This window comes from Prionailurus bengalensis, chromosome X (assembly GCF_016509475.1).
Source record: "Prionailurus bengalensis isolate Pbe53 chromosome X, Fcat_Pben_1.1_paternal_pri, whole genome shotgun sequence".
Classification (NCBI taxonomy): domain Eukaryota; kingdom Metazoa; phylum Chordata; class Mammalia; order Carnivora; family Felidae; genus Prionailurus; species Prionailurus bengalensis.
In genome coordinates this window covers 71,223,260-71,241,416 of record NC_057361.1, presented here as the reverse complement: position 1 = coordinate 71,241,416, position 18,157 = coordinate 71,223,260, and the positions used below count along the sequence as shown (strand labels likewise).

At 35.6% G+C, this 18,157-nt stretch overlaps 1 protein-coding gene and 1 pseudogene across 2 annotated transcripts in view; both read right to left on the bottom strand.

Annotated features, from left to right (window-relative positions):
* APOOL (apolipoprotein O like) overlaps positions 1-18,157 on the bottom strand; it is a 102,895-nt gene that overhangs the window by 25,287 nt on the left and 59,451 nt on the right. For both annotated transcript variants that reach the window (XM_043571259.1, XM_043571258.1), the window contains 3 exons: positions 7,885-8,004; positions 6,267-6,321; positions 4,450-4,548 (listed from right to left, as the gene is read on the bottom strand). In XM_043571259.1, the coding sequence (XP_043427194.1) occupies positions 4,450-4,548; positions 6,267-6,321; positions 7,885-8,004 (274 nt within the window). The remainder of the gene's footprint in view (positions 1-4,449; positions 4,549-6,266; positions 6,322-7,884; positions 8,005-18,157) is intronic.
* LOC122478076 lies at positions 4,152-4,267 on the bottom strand (annotated as a pseudogene).

The following is an 18,157-nucleotide window of genomic DNA, read 5'->3' as shown; positions in this document are numbered from 1 at the left end:
CTGACCACAACACTAAGAAATTAGAAATCAACCACAAGAAAAAAATTTGGAACAACCACAAATACCTGGAAGCTAAACATGCTGCTAAACAATGAATGAGTCAACCAAGAAATCAGAGAAGAAATTAAAAAATAAATGAAAACATAACGGTCCCAAACCTTTGGGACACAGCAAAAGCAGTCCTAACAGAAAATATATAGCAACACAGGCCTACCTCAAGAAGAAAAATCTCAAATATGCAACCTAACCTTACACCTAAAGGAGTTAGAAAAAGAACAAGAAGCAAAGCCTAAAGCTAGGATAAGGAAGGAAATTATAAAGATTAGAGCAGAAATAAATGATATAGAAACTAAATAAAACAAACAAACAATAAAACAGATCAATGAAACCAGGAGCTGGTTCTTTGAAATAACTAACAAAATTTATAAAACTCTAGCTAAACTTATCTAAAAAGATCCAAATAAATAACATTACAAATGAGAGGAGAAATCACAACCAACACCACAGAAATACAAAAAATCTTGAGAATATTATGAAAAACTCTATGCCAACAAATTTGGCAACTGGGAAGAAATGGATGAATTCCTAGAACTAACAAAACTGAAAAAGAAAGGTGGAGAAAAGAAAGGTGGAGAAAACTTGAACAGACTAAAAACCACCAAAGAAATTGAATCAATAATCAAAAATCTCTGAAAAAACACAAGTCCAGGGCCAGATGGCTTCACAGGCAATTCTGCCAAACATTTAAAGAAGAGTTAATAACTATACTTCACAAACTATTCCAAAAAATAGCAAAGAAAAGAAAACTTCCAAATTCATTTTATCAGGACAGTTTCACCCCAATACCAAAACCAGATAAAGACCTCCTAAAAAAGAGAACTATAGGCCAAAATTCCTGGTAAACATGGATGCAAAAATTCTCAATAAAAAACCAGCAAACCAAATCCAAAAATATATTAAATAAATCATTCACTATGATCAAGTGATATTTATTCCTTGGCTACAGGGTGAATCAATATTCACAAATCAATCAATGTGATATACCAAATTAATAAAAGAAAGGATAAGAACCATATGATCCTTTCAATAGATGCAGAGAAAAACATTTGACAAAGTACAACCATTCATAATAAAAACCTTAAACAAAGTAGGGTTAGAGGAAACATACCTCAACATAATGAAGGCCATATACTAAAAACCCATGACTAATACATGCTAAATGAGAAAAACTGACAACTTATCCTTGACAGTCAGGAAAGAGATGGGGATGTCCACTCTCACCACTGTTATTGAACATTTTACTGGAAGTCCTAGCCACAACAATGAGATGACAAAAATAAAAAAAGCCATCTGAATCTGCAATGAAGAAGTGAAACTTTCACTATTTACAGATGACATGATACTATATACAGAAAACGTGAAAGACTACACCAAAAAACTGGAGTAATAACTTCAGTAAAATGGCAGACACAAAATCAATGTATAGAAATGCATTTCTATACACCAATGATGATGCAGCAGAAAGAGAAATTAAGGAATCAGTCCTATTTACAATTGCACCAAAAACAAGATACCTAGGAATAAATCTAACCAAGAGGTGAAAGAACTATACTCTGAAAACTATAAAACACTGATAAAAGAAATTAAAGATGACAGAGGAAAGGGAAAGATATCCCATGCTCATGGACTCAAAGAACAAATATTGTTAAATTGTCTATACTATCCAAAGCAATCTTGGCTCAGTTGGTTAAGCATCTGACTCTCGGTGTCAACTCAGGTCATGATCTCATGGTTCATGAGTTTGACCCCCACGTTGGGCTCTGCACTGATTGTTTGGAGCCTGCTTGGGATTGTCTCTCTCCCTCTCTCTCTGCCTTTCCTCTGCTCATGCTGTCTCTGTCTCTCTCAAAAAAATAAACAAGACAAAATACCAACAGCATTTTTCACAGAGCTAGAACAAAAAACCCAAAAATTTGCATGGAACTACAAGAGATTTTGAATAGCCAAAGCAGTCTTGAAAAAAAAAAAAAAAAAAAAAAGCGAACCTGAAGACTCACAATTCCAAACATCAAGTTATATTACAAAGCTGTAGTGATCAACACAGTGTGGCACTGGCACAAAAACAGGGACATAGATCAATGGAACAGAACAGAAAACCTAGAAATGAACCTACAACTATATAATCAATTAATATTTGACATAAAAGGAAAGAATACCTACAAGAAAAAAGACTGTCTCTTCAACAAATGGTGTTGGGAAAACTGGACAGCCAAATGCAAAAGAAATTCGACCACTTTCTTACACCATATACAAAAATAACCTCTAAGTGGATGAAAGACCTAAATGTGAGATAGGAAACCACGAAAATCACAGAAGACAGACAACACAGGCTGTAACTTCTTTGACACTGGCCATAGCTACTTCTTTCTCAATATGTCTCCTGAGGCAAGGGAAACAAAGGCAAAAATAAACTATTGGGACTTCATCAAAATAAAAAGCTTCTGCAGATCAAAAGAAAAAATCAACAAAACTAAAAGGCAACCTATGGAATGGGAGAAAATATCTGCAAATGACCTATCTGATAAAAGGTTGGTATCCAAACTATATAAAGAACTTCTAAAACTCAACACTCAAAAAACAATCTGATTAAAAAGTGAGCAAAAGACATGAATAGACATTTTTCCAATGAAGACATACAGATGGCCAAGAGACACTTGAATAGATTCTCAACATCACTCATAGTCAGGGAAATACAAATCAAAACTATAATACCTGTCAGAATTGCTAAAATTAACAGATAAGAACCAAGATGTGTTGGTGAGGATGTGCAGAAAGAGGAACCCTCCTGCACTGTTGGTAGTAATGGAAATTGGTGCAGCTTTTTGGAAAATAGTTTGGAATTTCCCAAATAGTTAAAAATAGAACTATGCAAAGTCCAGCATTTCCACTTTTAGGAATTTACCCAAGGAATACAAAAATACTAATTCATAGGTTTACATGCATCCCACTGTTATAACAGTATTATCTACAATAGCCAAAATATGGAAACAGCCCAAGTGTCCATCAACTGATGAATGGATAAAGAAGATATGGTATATATTTACAATGGAGTATTACTCAGCCATAAAAAAGCACAAAATCTTGCCATTTGAAAGGACATGGATGGAACTAGAGAGTATTATGCTAACTGAAGTAATCACAGAAAGACAAATACCATATGATTTCACTCATATGTGGAACTTAAGGATCAAAACAAATGAGCAAAGGGAAAAAAAAGAGAGAGAGAGAGGCAAACCAAGAAACAGACTCTTAACTATTATAGAGAACAAACTGATGGTTACCAGAGGGAAGGTGAGTAGAGGGATGGGTTAAACAGAATAGGGTTTAAGGAGTATACTTGTGATGAACACTGGGTGTTGTATGGAAGAGTTGAATCACTACATTGTACACCTGAAACTAATTATTACACTGTATGGTAACTTATTTAAATTTAAAAAATATTTTAAAAGATGAGAAACAAAGTATAATCATAATTAATTATATTTGTAATTATAATTACAATTTTAATAGGAATAGCTGTATTTTTTAAATTGTATTTGATATGATCATACAGAAAAGTCGACACTTTTCGTCTACAGTTCTATCAATTTTAATACATGTATAGTCACATAACCACCAGTATAATCAGGATATGGAACAGTTATTTTCACTCTTAAGAAAATCTCATGCTATCACATTATAGTCACACCTTTCCACTCAACTCCTAGGAACCACTGACCCCCTTTTTTTTGTTGTTGTTACTATAGTTTTGTCTTTTTGAGAAAGTCATATAAATGGAATTATACAATGTTAACTTTTTTAGACTGGCTTCTTATTGTCAGATTCATCAAGACTGTTGCATGTGTCAATGGTTTACTCCTTTTACTGGTGAATATAATTTCTTTGTTTAGAAATGCCAAAATATAGTTTACTCCTGAAAGATATTGAGGTTGTTTCCAGCTTTTGGTAATCATAGAGTTACTATAAACATTTATGTACAGATTTTTCATTTTTCCAGGGTAAATACCCAGCAGTGGGATTACTTGGTCTCATGCTAAGTACATGTTTAAGTTTATAAGAGAAATTTTCAAACTGATTTCCAGTTTTTTTTTTTTAATATGGAATGCTTCACCAATTTGCATGTCGTCCTTGAGCAGGGGCCATGCTCGTCTTCTCCGTCTTCTCTGTATCGTTCCAATTTTAGCATATGTGTTGCTGAAGCAAGCACTGGAATAGCTATATTTTTAAAAACACATTCTTTATAAAAGTAAACATGCTGTAAAATAGACAAAATTTTTTCACAGTAGCCTATCCTAACAACATTCAATAAAACATAAGAGGTTTTCCCATGACAGTAAAATTCACAATATATTGGTATTAAAAGAGAAAATGTATTTTTTTAAACCCTACCTTTTCTTGCTGAAAACAAGCCTGCTAATCCTGAAACTGTAATCACTCCAATTTTTGGAAGAAAATCTCTAGGTGGATTCTTCAGATAGACATAAGCATCTTTTAAGAAAGACATAAGCATCTTTTAAGAAATAAGTTAAAAATTAATATAAATGACTTATTATAACTAGGCACTGTATATATGATGCAGAAAAGCTAAAGAAATTTGTTATCATAGTAGCAGATGGTGTAAACACTTCAGAAAAGCTACACAAAAGAATGATTTGAATAGTAATTTAAAAAGGTGTTTAAAATAGTCCTTGTTACAAAATAAAATCTTCCTTCCACAGCTGATTTGATAATTGTTTTCTTAATACAGGCAATTATTACTCTTTAATTAAATATGATGCACGAGTATACACTTTAATGTGAATTACTGTAAACTAAATGCCTGATTGTGTATGTACTATATCCCTATCATTGATTCAAAATATTTCTGGCATTATGTGTTCAAACTGTGGCAGGATCCAGTAAGAATGGAAATAGTTTATTAGAGAACTTTGAATAACTAACTAGGGATACATGTAACTTCTAGACCCTGCATGCCACTACTCCCCAATACCCAGAGGAGCCACTGCTCTTGGTTAAAACCAATGATCAGGATTAGAAGTGACCCTAGACCAAAAGTAGATGAAGAGTGGACACAAGTCTAGATTTCCTGGCTTTTTATCAACGTTTATTTATTTTTGGGACAGAGAGAGAGACAGAGCATGAACGGGGGAGGGGCAGAGAGAGAGGGAGACACAGAATCGGAAACAGGCTCCAGGCTCTGAGCCATCAGCCCAGAGCCTGACGCGGGGCTCGAACTCCCGGACCGCGAGATCGTGACCTGGCTGAAGTCGGACGCTTAACCGACTGCGCCACCCAGGCGCCCCTTCCTGGCTTTTTATATACATAAATTATTTGTTTCCATATAACTCAAGAAAATACATTCTTCTATCACAATTATTTAATGCCAATCACTTATTTAATCGTATTCTTCAAGACAAATGAGGAATATAGTTTGGAATTCCAACATACCTTAAGTAATGATAACACATACTTAAGTAATGATTAACACATTACTTAAGTAATGATAACACATTAAATTGAAACATTTAAAAATGATCTTTCTGTCTCCCGTACACATTTATGTTGACAACTGGCTGAGGCCAAGAATATTAGGAAGATATGTCTACTGCCAAATACCATTATCAAACTAAAGAGTCAAATACAAGTGCTATCCAACATTAGCTCAAACATTCTAGAGTGACTAGTGGGTATAGTGTTTCCTAGGAATAGATAGCAAAATTCTACATATTTTAACAGCAAATAGCACTTATTTAAACTAACTGATAACAATGGAGACACATTGCTAATTTTGTGCTTTGAGTATATAATATGGGCTTTGCAGCTAAAACAGACCTCAGTTTGAGTCTAGGTGCTGCCATTTACTAGCTATGTGACCTTGGTAACCAACTTAACCTTTCTAAACCTCAGTTTCCTTATCTGTAAAAAGGGAATAATTATAATACCAACACTCATAGAATTATTATAAAAATTAAATTAGATAAATTATGTACAATGTTTATCATAGTGTCTTTGCATATAATAATTGCTTAATAAGGGATTGGTACTATTACTTTGTTACTGTTATCATAAAGTGCTATACAGAGTATTTTCTCAGTTCATAAAACATGAAAATGAATAACATAACCTGTTTATTTTTCTCACATTTAAATCTGTCAAGTTAAAAAGACAGCAGAACATTTCTAATTATGGATGGTTCACTCACCTACCTTTTCCAAATTGTACTGTATCCATTATCCCATTTTTCACAAAGACATAAACACCCTAAGCAAAAAGAAAAAAAAAAAAAAAAGGACAGCTGAATTTTTCAAGATGTTGACAATTAAACAGTCCACATCTCATGAGACCATATTTTAAGTGTTGAGTTACCACTGCACCCAAATCTAAGTCTAACTTTCCCATTTATTCACTATGAGAATACTTGTTTTACTTAGCTTCTTTTAATTTCTTGCTTTTCATTCTATTTAACACGAATAATACTTATTTACTATTTTCCTCATATAAACAGGTGAAGTAATGCCTACAGTCAGAGCATCTCACAGATAATTTATTGCAGAAACACAAAGGTTTATCATCTTATTTTATAAAGGCTTAAAAAATGAATGAAATTTAAATAAAGCAGAGATAGAGGTATATTTCAGCTTAGCAATATCTGACTAATAAAGATATGGCAGCAACAACATAATGTTTGTGAAGAAAGTAATAACAACAAGCCTAAAGTGCTTCGTCTTCTCCTTTTTTTAGTGTGCATTAGAATGGGAAAAAAACCTAGACATTTATCTCAAGATAGAAATCATCTTACATAGACTAGTGTTTGTTTTTATAGAGGAACATAAATTCTCTACAAATCAAGATTATATAAATCCACTGAAGAGATTAAAGTCTTCATTTTTTCCTTTTACCTGTTTCTAACTATTTTAATGCAACAAATATAGTTACATTCATTCACTGAGCAATAGGTACTATCTCAGTTACATCAGAAGGAAAATGAAGGCACAGAATGATTTACCTATAGTAATTATCCACAGTCATGCTTTACTCTATTGAAGAAACCAGAAACGCAACTGAAATATATGGTCTCCATCTCTAAACTATCTGCTATGAAACCATGGAATAAAAACAACAAAAAACATTTTCAAAGCAAAGAACACAGAAATAATTACACTAGACAAGAAAGAAATAAGTCATGGTTATTGTGTTATCTTGGTATTAGTAACTTTGTCTTAGAGATTTTCATGCAGAGGTTCATCCTGTTCATCATGGTTTCAAGCTGTACAAACCAACACAGATCATAAATGCCACTGAATTACTTCTCTTTAAAGACTGTCTCTTGGGGCGCCTGGGTGGCTCAGTCTGTTGAACGTCCAACTCTTGATTTTAGCTCACATAATGATCTCATAGTTGTGAGACTGAGACCCATTTCAGGCTCCACGCTGAGCATGGTACCTGCTTGGGATTCTCTCTCCCTCTCTCTCTGCCCCTCCCCAACTTGTGTTCTTTCTCTCTCTCTCAAAATAAGTAAATAAGCTTAAAAAAAAAAGGACTGTCTCTTGAGAACACTACACCTTCAAAGTTATAATACCTATTGACCAGACGACTGCAAACATGGGTGCTTCAGTCAACATTCCTAGCTGAGTCCAGCCTTCTAGCCATCTGTGACAAAGCGCTACAGATGTGAATGAAGCAGTCTTAGATCCTCTACATTAGCCCAGTCACCTGATGAATAACACTGAAGAACTTCTGACAATACCAAATGCAACATGAGAATCACGTGTCTGAACAAATCAAAAACCTCCAACATTAAACGACTATTATAACTTAACTTACCTTACACCAGCCAATATAATGACCAGTTGTTTTACGGATGGATGCAAAGCCCATTTGTAAATGACCAGGCTGCTCTTCAACATATTTAGACTGCAGAGGTGGTGTGGTATATATGGGGAGCTAGAGACAAAAAAAAAAGTTCATGTTAAAAATATAAAATGATGGACATCCTTTTCCAGGAGTAAGGCAGAAGAGAAATCCTCATGAAACTTCCTCCTATAAAAGCAACTAAAAATGCTGACAAAATATTCTTAAAAACCATCTTAAATGGGAGGAATGATCCTGTAAGCTGTTTATAAAGACTGTTCAGAAACCCAGAATTAAAAAACAACAGCTGAAATGCAGAGATAAACAATAGAGTCAGTTTTTACCTTGTTGTCATTTGCTGTAAAACAGATGGTTCATGGAGTATGGAATCAAGAAACAAAACCTAGAAAAAGCTTGAGGTGGGCAATCTTAGTGGGGACTCTACAAAGCTGGCATCTCAAAGTTATAATATCATCAACTTAAAAGTGAATTAAGAATAAACAGTTCACTGCAAATAACTGTTAGGAAAATTAACTGTATCAAAGTCTGGGTACCAAGTACAGAGGAAAAAAAATATTTCCTAAGAACTGGCAAACAGAAGTGAGAGCTCATATAACCTGCAGCATTTTAAACTAACTGGGTAATCGGAGAAATCTTAAACCAAGAATACATTTAAAGTACTTCTAAGCTGGTAGCCCTCACATATGTTTGGCAGAAACAAATCTCTCCCCTCTGGAGGAAGCTACCAAGACTTGAAAGAATTACAACAGATAAAGTTTCAAGAAATATGAGCCCATAATGTTAAAGAAGAAGAAGAAGAAGAAGAAGAAGAAGAAGAAGAAAACAAAGAAGGTAAATAAAGTTAGAAAACACAAGGAAGTATCTGGACAAGAGCTAGCAGAAACAACAAAGAACAGACTCAGATCCACAAAGAATGTATAAATGGAACATGTAATATCAAGCACATTTATTGTTGTTTTTAAAGAAATAAAAGAAGGAAATATGGGTTCAGAGGAAGAGAGTACAAAAATTACCAAAGCTAATGTAAACAGAGAACTTCTGGAACTGGAAATTAAAAAAATAAAGAACTCAACTGGCAGGTGAGGGAGATGGCAGAGTAAGGGGACCCTAAGCTCACCTGGCCCTGTGGATACAACTAAGTAACACTTACATCAGTGTAAATAACCCAGAAAACAATGCAAAGACTGGCAAAACAAATTCCATGACAAAAGGTGGAGAAGAGACCACAACAAAAAGTACAGGAAGCGCAGAGACCTGGTGGGGAGCTAAAAGAGCCCTGGGCATCCAGAGTCAGGAGGGAACCTAGGGGCAGAGAATTCTGGCAAGAAACAATCACCGTGGGGAGCCCACACAGGGATGGCAGGGGGAATAATCCCCAAAATATTTGGCTTTGAAAGCAAGAAGGGTCAAATTTTGTGAGTTCTTAAAGCCAGAGGGACTTAAAACTTGGAATTTTAAAAATCAGCAGTCTTAGCTCTGGAAGACCCCAGAGGGCATTAGGAAGCTCAGTCCCACCCTTAAAGAGGTAACACTATAAGCAGTCTGATGAGATCTAGAGTAGAAGCAGCAGTTTGAAACACACCTGGGGCAAACAAGGAGAATTATTTACTCACCTCAGAGCAGTCCCAGATAGTCTGGGATACCAGGGAGGCCCTTCCAGGAATAAAGGAGCTGGCAAGTGACATTTCCCTCCCCTGTCCCTCAGCATAAACACAAGGCCACCTGAAGGAACCAGTGCAGCACTGACACTAAGTAACTTTCTTATACCAAGCCCCACACCCTGTGATTTGGCAGATCCATCCATTCCAGTCATACACTTTGGGTTCCCTATCCAGAAGGCCAGCATTAACCTCACCAACAACGCATCTCCTGATCCACACATTTTCCAAGCCTCAGTCCCAGGGGGAATGACTGATCACCTCCCAGAGACTATGTGCACACCTTGTTAAAACTAAGCCCCTCACATACAAAAACTGGGGAGGGGGTAGGTCACCTGGCTCAGTCGGTTAAGCATCCAACTCTTGTTTTCAGCTCAGGTCATGATCTCATGATTGTGAGATTTGAGCCCCACATCAGGCTCTATGCTGATAGCGCAGAGTTTACTTGGGATTCTCCTTCTCTCCCTCACTCTCTCTGGCTCCCTCCCATACTCTCTTTCTCAAAATAAATAAATAAACATTAAAGGAAAAAAACCTCACACCCCCTACCCACGTGTGCTTTTTGAACCAGCCCTGGACATCCCCAGTATCCAAACAAACTACATGCCCCCTGTGGAAGAGGACCAGTGCCACCTTGTTAAAAGTGTGCACCCTTCCCACTACTTTCAAGAGCATAAGACCTAGCTGAGTTTCCTAATGCACAGAAATAGACACAGAGAGTTAGACAAAATGAAGAGACAGAGAAATATGTCCAAATGAAAGAACAGGCTCAAACCACAGCAAGAGAACTAACTGAAATGGATATAAGTAATATGCTAGATATAGAATTTGAAATAATGATCATAAAGATATGCACTGGACTTGAGAAAAAGTAGAGGACATCAGTGAGACCCTTAACAAAGAGATAAAAATGAACCAATAATAGTTGTAGAACACAATGAATGAAATTAAAAATAAACTTGATGGAATTAATAGCAGGCTAGAGAAGGCAGGAAAATGAATTAATGACCTGGAAGACAGAGTAATGAAAAGTAATCAAACTGGGCAGGTGAGGAAAAAAATGTGCAAAATGAGAATAGACAGGAAACTCAGTCACTCCATCAAGAGTAATAACATTCACATTAATCGGATTCCAGAATAAGAGAGAGAAAAGGGGGAAGAAGTTTTTTTTTGAAAAAATAATACCTGAAAACTTCCCTAATTTGTGGAAGGAAATAAGATATCCCAATCCACAGACATCCCCCAACAAATTCAACCCAAGGAAGTCCACACCAAGGCACACAGTAATTAAAATGACAAAAAAAAAATTGTGATAAAAAAAGAATTTCAAAGGTTGCAAGAGAAAAAAGATACTTGTATACAAGAGAAACACCATAAGGCTACCAGCAGATAATTCAGCAGAAACTTTACAGGCCAGAAGGGAGTGGCATGATATAAGAAATGAGCAGAAAGGGAAAAATACACAGCCAAGAATACTCCATTCAGCAAGGCTATCATTCAGAATAAGGGAGAGAGAAAGAATTTCTCAAACAAAAACTAAAGTATTTCATGACCACTAAACTAGTCCCACAAGAAATATTAAACAGGACTCTTTAATGTTTATTTATGTATTTTGAGAGAGGGAGAGAGAATCCCAAGTAGGCTCCACATTGTCAGTGCAGAGCCTGGCATGGGGCTCAATCTCACAAACCGTGAGATTATGACCTGAGCCGAAATCAAGAGTTGGAGGAGGCTTAACCAGGTGAGCTGCCCAGGTGCCCCTGAAGAGGACTCTTTGAGTGGAAAGGAAATATCATAAGTAAGAGTATGAAAAGTCAAAAATACAAAAGCAGTAAAAACAAATACATTTGAAAAAAGCAGTCAAGGGATTCACAAAATAAAATGATGTAAAATATGACACCATATATCTAAAATGTGGGGAACAGGGCATACTGGACAAGTTGCAATCAAAAGAAAACTACTATGACCTATATTAATATTAGACAAAATTTTTAAAAATATTAGACAAGATAGACTTTAAGACAAAATCCATTATTAGATATAAAGTGACTCTATCAAGACAAAAAGCTTAAATAACTAGAAATATTATAATCTTAAACTTGTATGCATCTATTAACATATCCTCAAAATATCTGAAACAAGAACAGACATATTCACTATCATAGGTTTAACTTACTCTCTGCAATTGGTTGATCAAAAGAAGATTTAAAAAATAAATAAATAAGATTTCTGCAACATCGTGGCATTCTGAAAAAGATCTGAAAACTAGATGAACTACTTCTCCACAAAAAGCATAAAAAGACCACACTGAGACAAGTAAGTAAGACAAAGATACAGTCTCACCAAAAACAGCTCCCCGGCAAGGCAACACACAATAGGGAGGAATCTAACAATCCAGTACTGCTTCTGGAGGAGCAAGGGATTGATGGCCCACATCAACCATCCCAATGCCTGGAATCTGCACTTCAGAGATGGCGCCACACACAGAAAAGTCTACCTGAGAAAACCAAAGGTATTAACATCCAAGGGACCCAATTCACTACAGGAAACTGAGACTACCCTTTTAAAGGGCTTCTTTCACTCATACTGAGATCCAGTGAAAAAACAGCAGTTTGAAAGCACCTACACTATATGTAAAGGAGAATTATTTGCCTACCTAAAAGCATCTGATGGAGAGGGAGGGGACAGTTGAAAATCTCTTCAAAGACAGAGGTGCTGACAGACACTAATTTTATATTCCCCACCTACTCTGATACCACAGGTGAGCGCACTCAGACTTGGCACTCTCTCACTGACTTGGTAATACAGGTAGAGTGAAAGAAAGGTTGAGGCACTATCCTGCTGCCTTGCTGAAGGCAGAGAGTGTGAGCGGTTGCAGCACTACCTTGCTTCTAGCTGGGGCAAGCTAGCACAAACAATCACAGCACTCTCCCACTCCCTGGCTAAAGTCACTAAGCACAGACATTTGTGACACTCTGCCCTTCCCTGGCTAGGGCTAGCAAGTGCAAGTAGTCATGGCATTCTCCTAAAGACAAGGCATTCTCTCATTGAAATCTTGAAGCCCAAAGGTATGGGTAGACAAAATATTTCCCCTGCTGCCTTTCTAAAACCAGTGAGTATGCCCAACCCCCTACACTCTCCAGCTAAAGCCAGAGGGCATACACAGTTCCCAAAGATACTCCTTGATTACTTAGGCCTGGAGGCCAAGGAGGCTGGCTTCCTTGAGTTCCATGGAAATGTAAAAATTGGAAAGATAGTCCTTAGCAGGTCTCCAACCCAGGGCACTGCAGACAAAAGAATGAAACACAACCCCAGTCTTCCTATGAAAAAGTCCTATATGCTTAGCCTGGAGCTTTAGTCTAGGGACAGGCTTCAGGTTTCCCATATACCTAGAGGCTAAGGAGGTATTCCCAGGAACATAAACAGGGAGATGTCATCCTTGTACACCCCTTTGACTTTGAGATGTCCCAGAAAGGAGCTTATATATTCATCTGGAACCCTAATTTTTGCAAGTATCACCCAGGGCATACCAAGATCTCATGAACTGGAGGACAGCAGAAATTATAAATGTGGCACTACAAAAATGTAAATACTTACATGCTTTCAAAGCTGCTTCCTGATATCAGTCTGAAATTAGGTGCTAAGTAAGATTACTGCACTTGTAATGATGACAGTCTTGGTACACCCTCACAATAGGAACACATTATGAAAACATCAGGTAGACTAAACAACCACAAACGTTTGAGAGACAACCAAGCACTAGGGCAAGGTTGAATAAGAAGTATGTATCATCAACTACATAAGACCACCACTTCAAGATAGGAGAGGCAACTGTTTTGCCTAATACATATGAACAGAAACAGAGTCAAACAAAATGGAAAAAAAACAGTAATATGTTCCAAATGAAACAAGATAAAACCTTAGCCAGGGTGGGGGGGGAACCTTAATGATACAAAGATAAGTAATCCACCTGATAAAGAATTCAAAGTAATGGTCCTAAAGATGTTCACCAAACTCAGGAACCAAACAGAACAGACACAGTGAGAATGTCAACAAAGATGCATAAAATATAAGAAGGTACCAAACTGAAGTCACATAGCTGAAAAATACAATGAGCAAACTGAAAAATACACAACAGGTGTTCAACAGCAGACTGGATGAAGCAAAATGGATTAGTGATCTGGAATACACAGCAATGGAATTCACCCAGACAGAGCTGGAAAAAGAAAAAAGAATTGGGAAAAAAAAAGAGAGAATTTAAGGGACCTCTGGGACATCACCAAGCAAAATAATGTTGGCACTATAGGGTAACAAAAAAAAGAGAGAAAAGGACAGCAAAATTATTTAATGAAATAATGGCTAAAAACTTCCCTAACCTGGGGAAAGAAATAGACATGTAGGTCCTGGAAGTGCAGAAAGTTCCAAACAAGATGAAACCAAAGAAAGACATATCAAGACACATTATAACTAAAATGTCAAAAGTTAAAGACAGAATCTTCCAAGCAATAAGAGAAAAACAAATTGCTACACACAAGGGAGATCCCTAAGGCTACCAGAAGATTTCTCAGCAGACACTGCAAGCCAAAAAGGAATGATATGACATATTCAAAGTCCTGAAAGGAAAAAAACTTCTAACCAAGAATAGAGGCAAGATTATCCTTTACAACAGAAGTAAAGAGAGTTCCAAATAAGCAAAATCTAAAGGAGTTCATCACTATTAATCCAGACTTACAAAAAAAATTTAAAAAGACTATTTTAACCTGAAAAGAAATGACACTAATAGAAAGAAAACAAAACAAAAATACCATTAGAAAAGGTAAATGTATATTAAAGGAAGTGGACCAGTCACTTATAAAAATGCAATAAAGGTTAAAAGACAAAAGCAGTAAAATTAACTAAAACTATAATAATTAGTTCAGAGACATAAAATGACATCAAAAAGATAAAATGTGGAAGGGGAATAAAAATGTAGTTTTAGAATGTGTTCAAATTTAAGTTGCTATCAACTCAAAATACAGTTATATATATGATATATGTGAAACTCACAGTAACCACACACAAAAAAAGTTATAGTAAACATATAAAAGAAGATGAGAAAGGAAACCAAACATATCACTAAAGAAAATCATCAAACCACAAGTGAAGACAGATGAAAAGAACAGAGAAGAACTACAAAAATGGCCAGAAAACAATTAATGAAATGACAATAAGTATATAACTATCAATAATTACTCTAAATGTAAATGGACTAAGTTCTCCAATCAAAAGACATAAAGTGGCTGAAAGAATAAATATACAGGACACATTTATATACAACCTACAGAAGACACACTTCAGAAGTAAAGACAAACAGACTAATAGTGAAGAGATGGAAAAGTATTCCATGCAAATAGAAAAAAAAAAAAACAACAAAAAAGATGTAGCTACACTCATACTAGACAAAATATTACTTTAAAACAAAGACTGTAAAAAAAAAAACAAAGAAGGGTGCTACATAAAATAAAGGGGTCAATCCAGCAGAAAGATGTAACATTTATAAATATATATGCATGAGCCATAAAACACCAAAATATAGAAAGGAAATAATAAAAGCCCTAAAAGGAGAAATGGACAGCAACACAATAATAGTAGGGGATTTTAATACCACACTTATATCAATGAATATATCATTTACATAGAAAATCGACAAGGAAACATTGGCCTTAAATGACACATTAGATGAGGCAGACTTAATAGATATATACAGAACATCTCATTCCATAGCTGCAGAATACACACTCTTTTCAAGTGTACATGGAATATTCTCAAGGATAGATCACATGTTAGGCCACAAAACAAGTCTCAAAAATGCAAGAATGAAATCCTATCAAGCTTGTTTTCAAACCTCAATGGTATGAAACTAAAAATCAACTATAAGAAAACTATAAAAACTGTAAACACATAGAGATGAAACAGCATGTTACTGAAAAACTACTGGGATACATTTTCTGGGTAATAGAAGAAATCATGAGATAAATAAAATAATACATAGAGACAAATGAAAATAGAAACATGACATACCAAAAGCTATGGGATGCAGCAAAAGCTGCATGCCATAAGTTTATGGCCTATCTCAAGAAACAAGAAAAATCTCAAATAAACAATATAACTTTTCACAAAGTAACTATAAAAAAGAAGAACAAAGCCTGAAGTTAGTAGAAGGAAGGAAATAATAAAGATCAAAGTGGAAATAAATGAAGAGACAAGAAAGACAATAGTAAAGATCAAACTGGGAACCAGTTTCTTGAGAAGATAAACAAAATCAATAAACATTTAGTTAGACTCACATACACACACACACAAAAGAGGAGGGGCTTCAAAATTAAATCAGAAATAAAGGAGTAGTTGCAACGGGTACTACAGAAACATAAAGCATCAAATAAGACTACAGGGAACAGTTATATGCCAACAAACTGGAAACTATAAATAGATTTATAGAAACATGCAATTTTCCAAGACTGAATCATGAAGAAATAGGAAATATAAATACACATAATTGAGTCAGTAATCAAAAAACTCCCAAAACACAAAAGTCCAGCACCAGACGGCTTCATTGATGAATACTACCAAACCTTCAAAAAGGATTTAATATGCATCCTCAGAATCTTCCAAAGAATTGAAGATGAGGAAACTCTTCCAAACTCATTGTATGAGGCCAGTATTACTCTGCTATCAAACTAGACAAGGACGCTGGAAAATAAATACAGGCCAATATCCCTGATGAACACAGATGCAAAAATCCTCAACAAAATATAAGCAAACTGAGTTCAACAGTAAACTAAAAAGATCATACATTATGATCAAGTGATTTATTTCAGGGACACAAGGATATTCAACATCTGCAAATCAAACATGATACATCATGGTAACAAAATGAAAGATAAAAACCACATGATCATCTCAATAGGTAGAGAAACATTTGACAAAATTAAAAAACCATTTATGACAAAAACTGTAAACAATGTGGGTAAGGAGGAACATACTTCAACATATCAAAAGTCATATATGACAAACCCAGGGCTATTCAATGATGAAGAACTGAAAAGTTTTTCCCCTAAGACAATGAATAAGACGAGGATGCCCACTCTCTCCGCTTTTATTCAACATAGTATTGTACGCTTAGTCACATCAATTAGGTAGGAAAAAGAAATAGAAGGCATCCAAATTGGAAAGGAAGAAGTACAACTGCCGTATACACACAGCATATTATGCATGGAAAACCCTGAAGAACCCACAAAAAATAATTTGTTAGAACTAATGCATGAATTAGATAAAGTTGAAGAATACAAAATTAACATACAGGAATCTATTGCGTTTCTAAACACTAATAACTATCAGAAAGAGAAATCAAGGAAACAGTCCCATTCACAATTGCATGAAAAAAGGAAAATGACAAGGAATGAATTCTTCCAGGGAGGTGAAAGATCAGTAGAATGAAAACTATAAGACATTAATTAAAGAAAGTGAAGACACAAAAAATGGAAATATATTTCATGCTCTTGGACTGGAAGAGTTAATGTTAAAAATGACTATAAAACCCAAGGCAATTAACAGATTCAATGCAATCCCTATAAAAATTCCATGGCATTAATTCTGTGGCATTTTCCACAGAAACAGAAGAAATAATCCTGAAATATATATGGAATGACAAAGACCCTAAAGCTAAAACAATGTTGACAAAGAAAAAAGCCTGAGGTATCACACTATACCTGATTTCAAACTATATTACAAAGCTATAGTAATGAAAAGAGTATGATATTGGCATAAAAACAGACATACAGGGGAGCCTGAGTGGCTTAGTCAGTTAAGCAACCGACTTTGGCTCAGGTCATGATCTCGTGGTTCATGGGTTCAAGCCCCATGTCAGGCTCTGTGCTGACAGCTCAGAGCCTGGAGCCTACTTCAGATTCTGTGTCTCCGTCTTTCTCTCTCTCTGCTCCTCCCCTGCTCACACTCTGTCTCTATCTCTCTCAAAAATAAATAAACATTAAAAAAAAAAAAAAACAGACACACAGATCAACAGAACAGCAAAGTGTCAAGAAATAAAACTATCCATTTATGGTCAATTTCTGTCAAAGGATGCAAGAACATACAATATGGAAAGGAAAGTTTCTTCAGTAAATGGTGCTGGGAAAATTTGACAGCTACATAGAAAAAACTGAAATGGTGGGAAAATAGAACCTTTGGAGCCATACAGATTTTGTCATGTATCACAATGTTAATTTTGCATGTCTTGGATTCTCTACTGAAGATTTTGCTTAAAAAAATTCAGGGAAAGAGTAAAGAAGGCAGAGTTGTAGAAGGATCTTATCAGTGCTTTGTCCCTCAAACACAGCTAAATAATTATCAAGTCATTCTGAACACCCAGGAAAACTATCTGAGAACTGAGGGAACAAACTGCACATCTAGAGGGAGAAAAGAGAAAACACTGTGGAAGGCAGGAGGTTTGGAGACATGATGTGAGGGAGAAAACAATCATGGATAGTGCAGAAGGGAGGGAGCCCTGATCACAGAGAGAAGAGAGACAC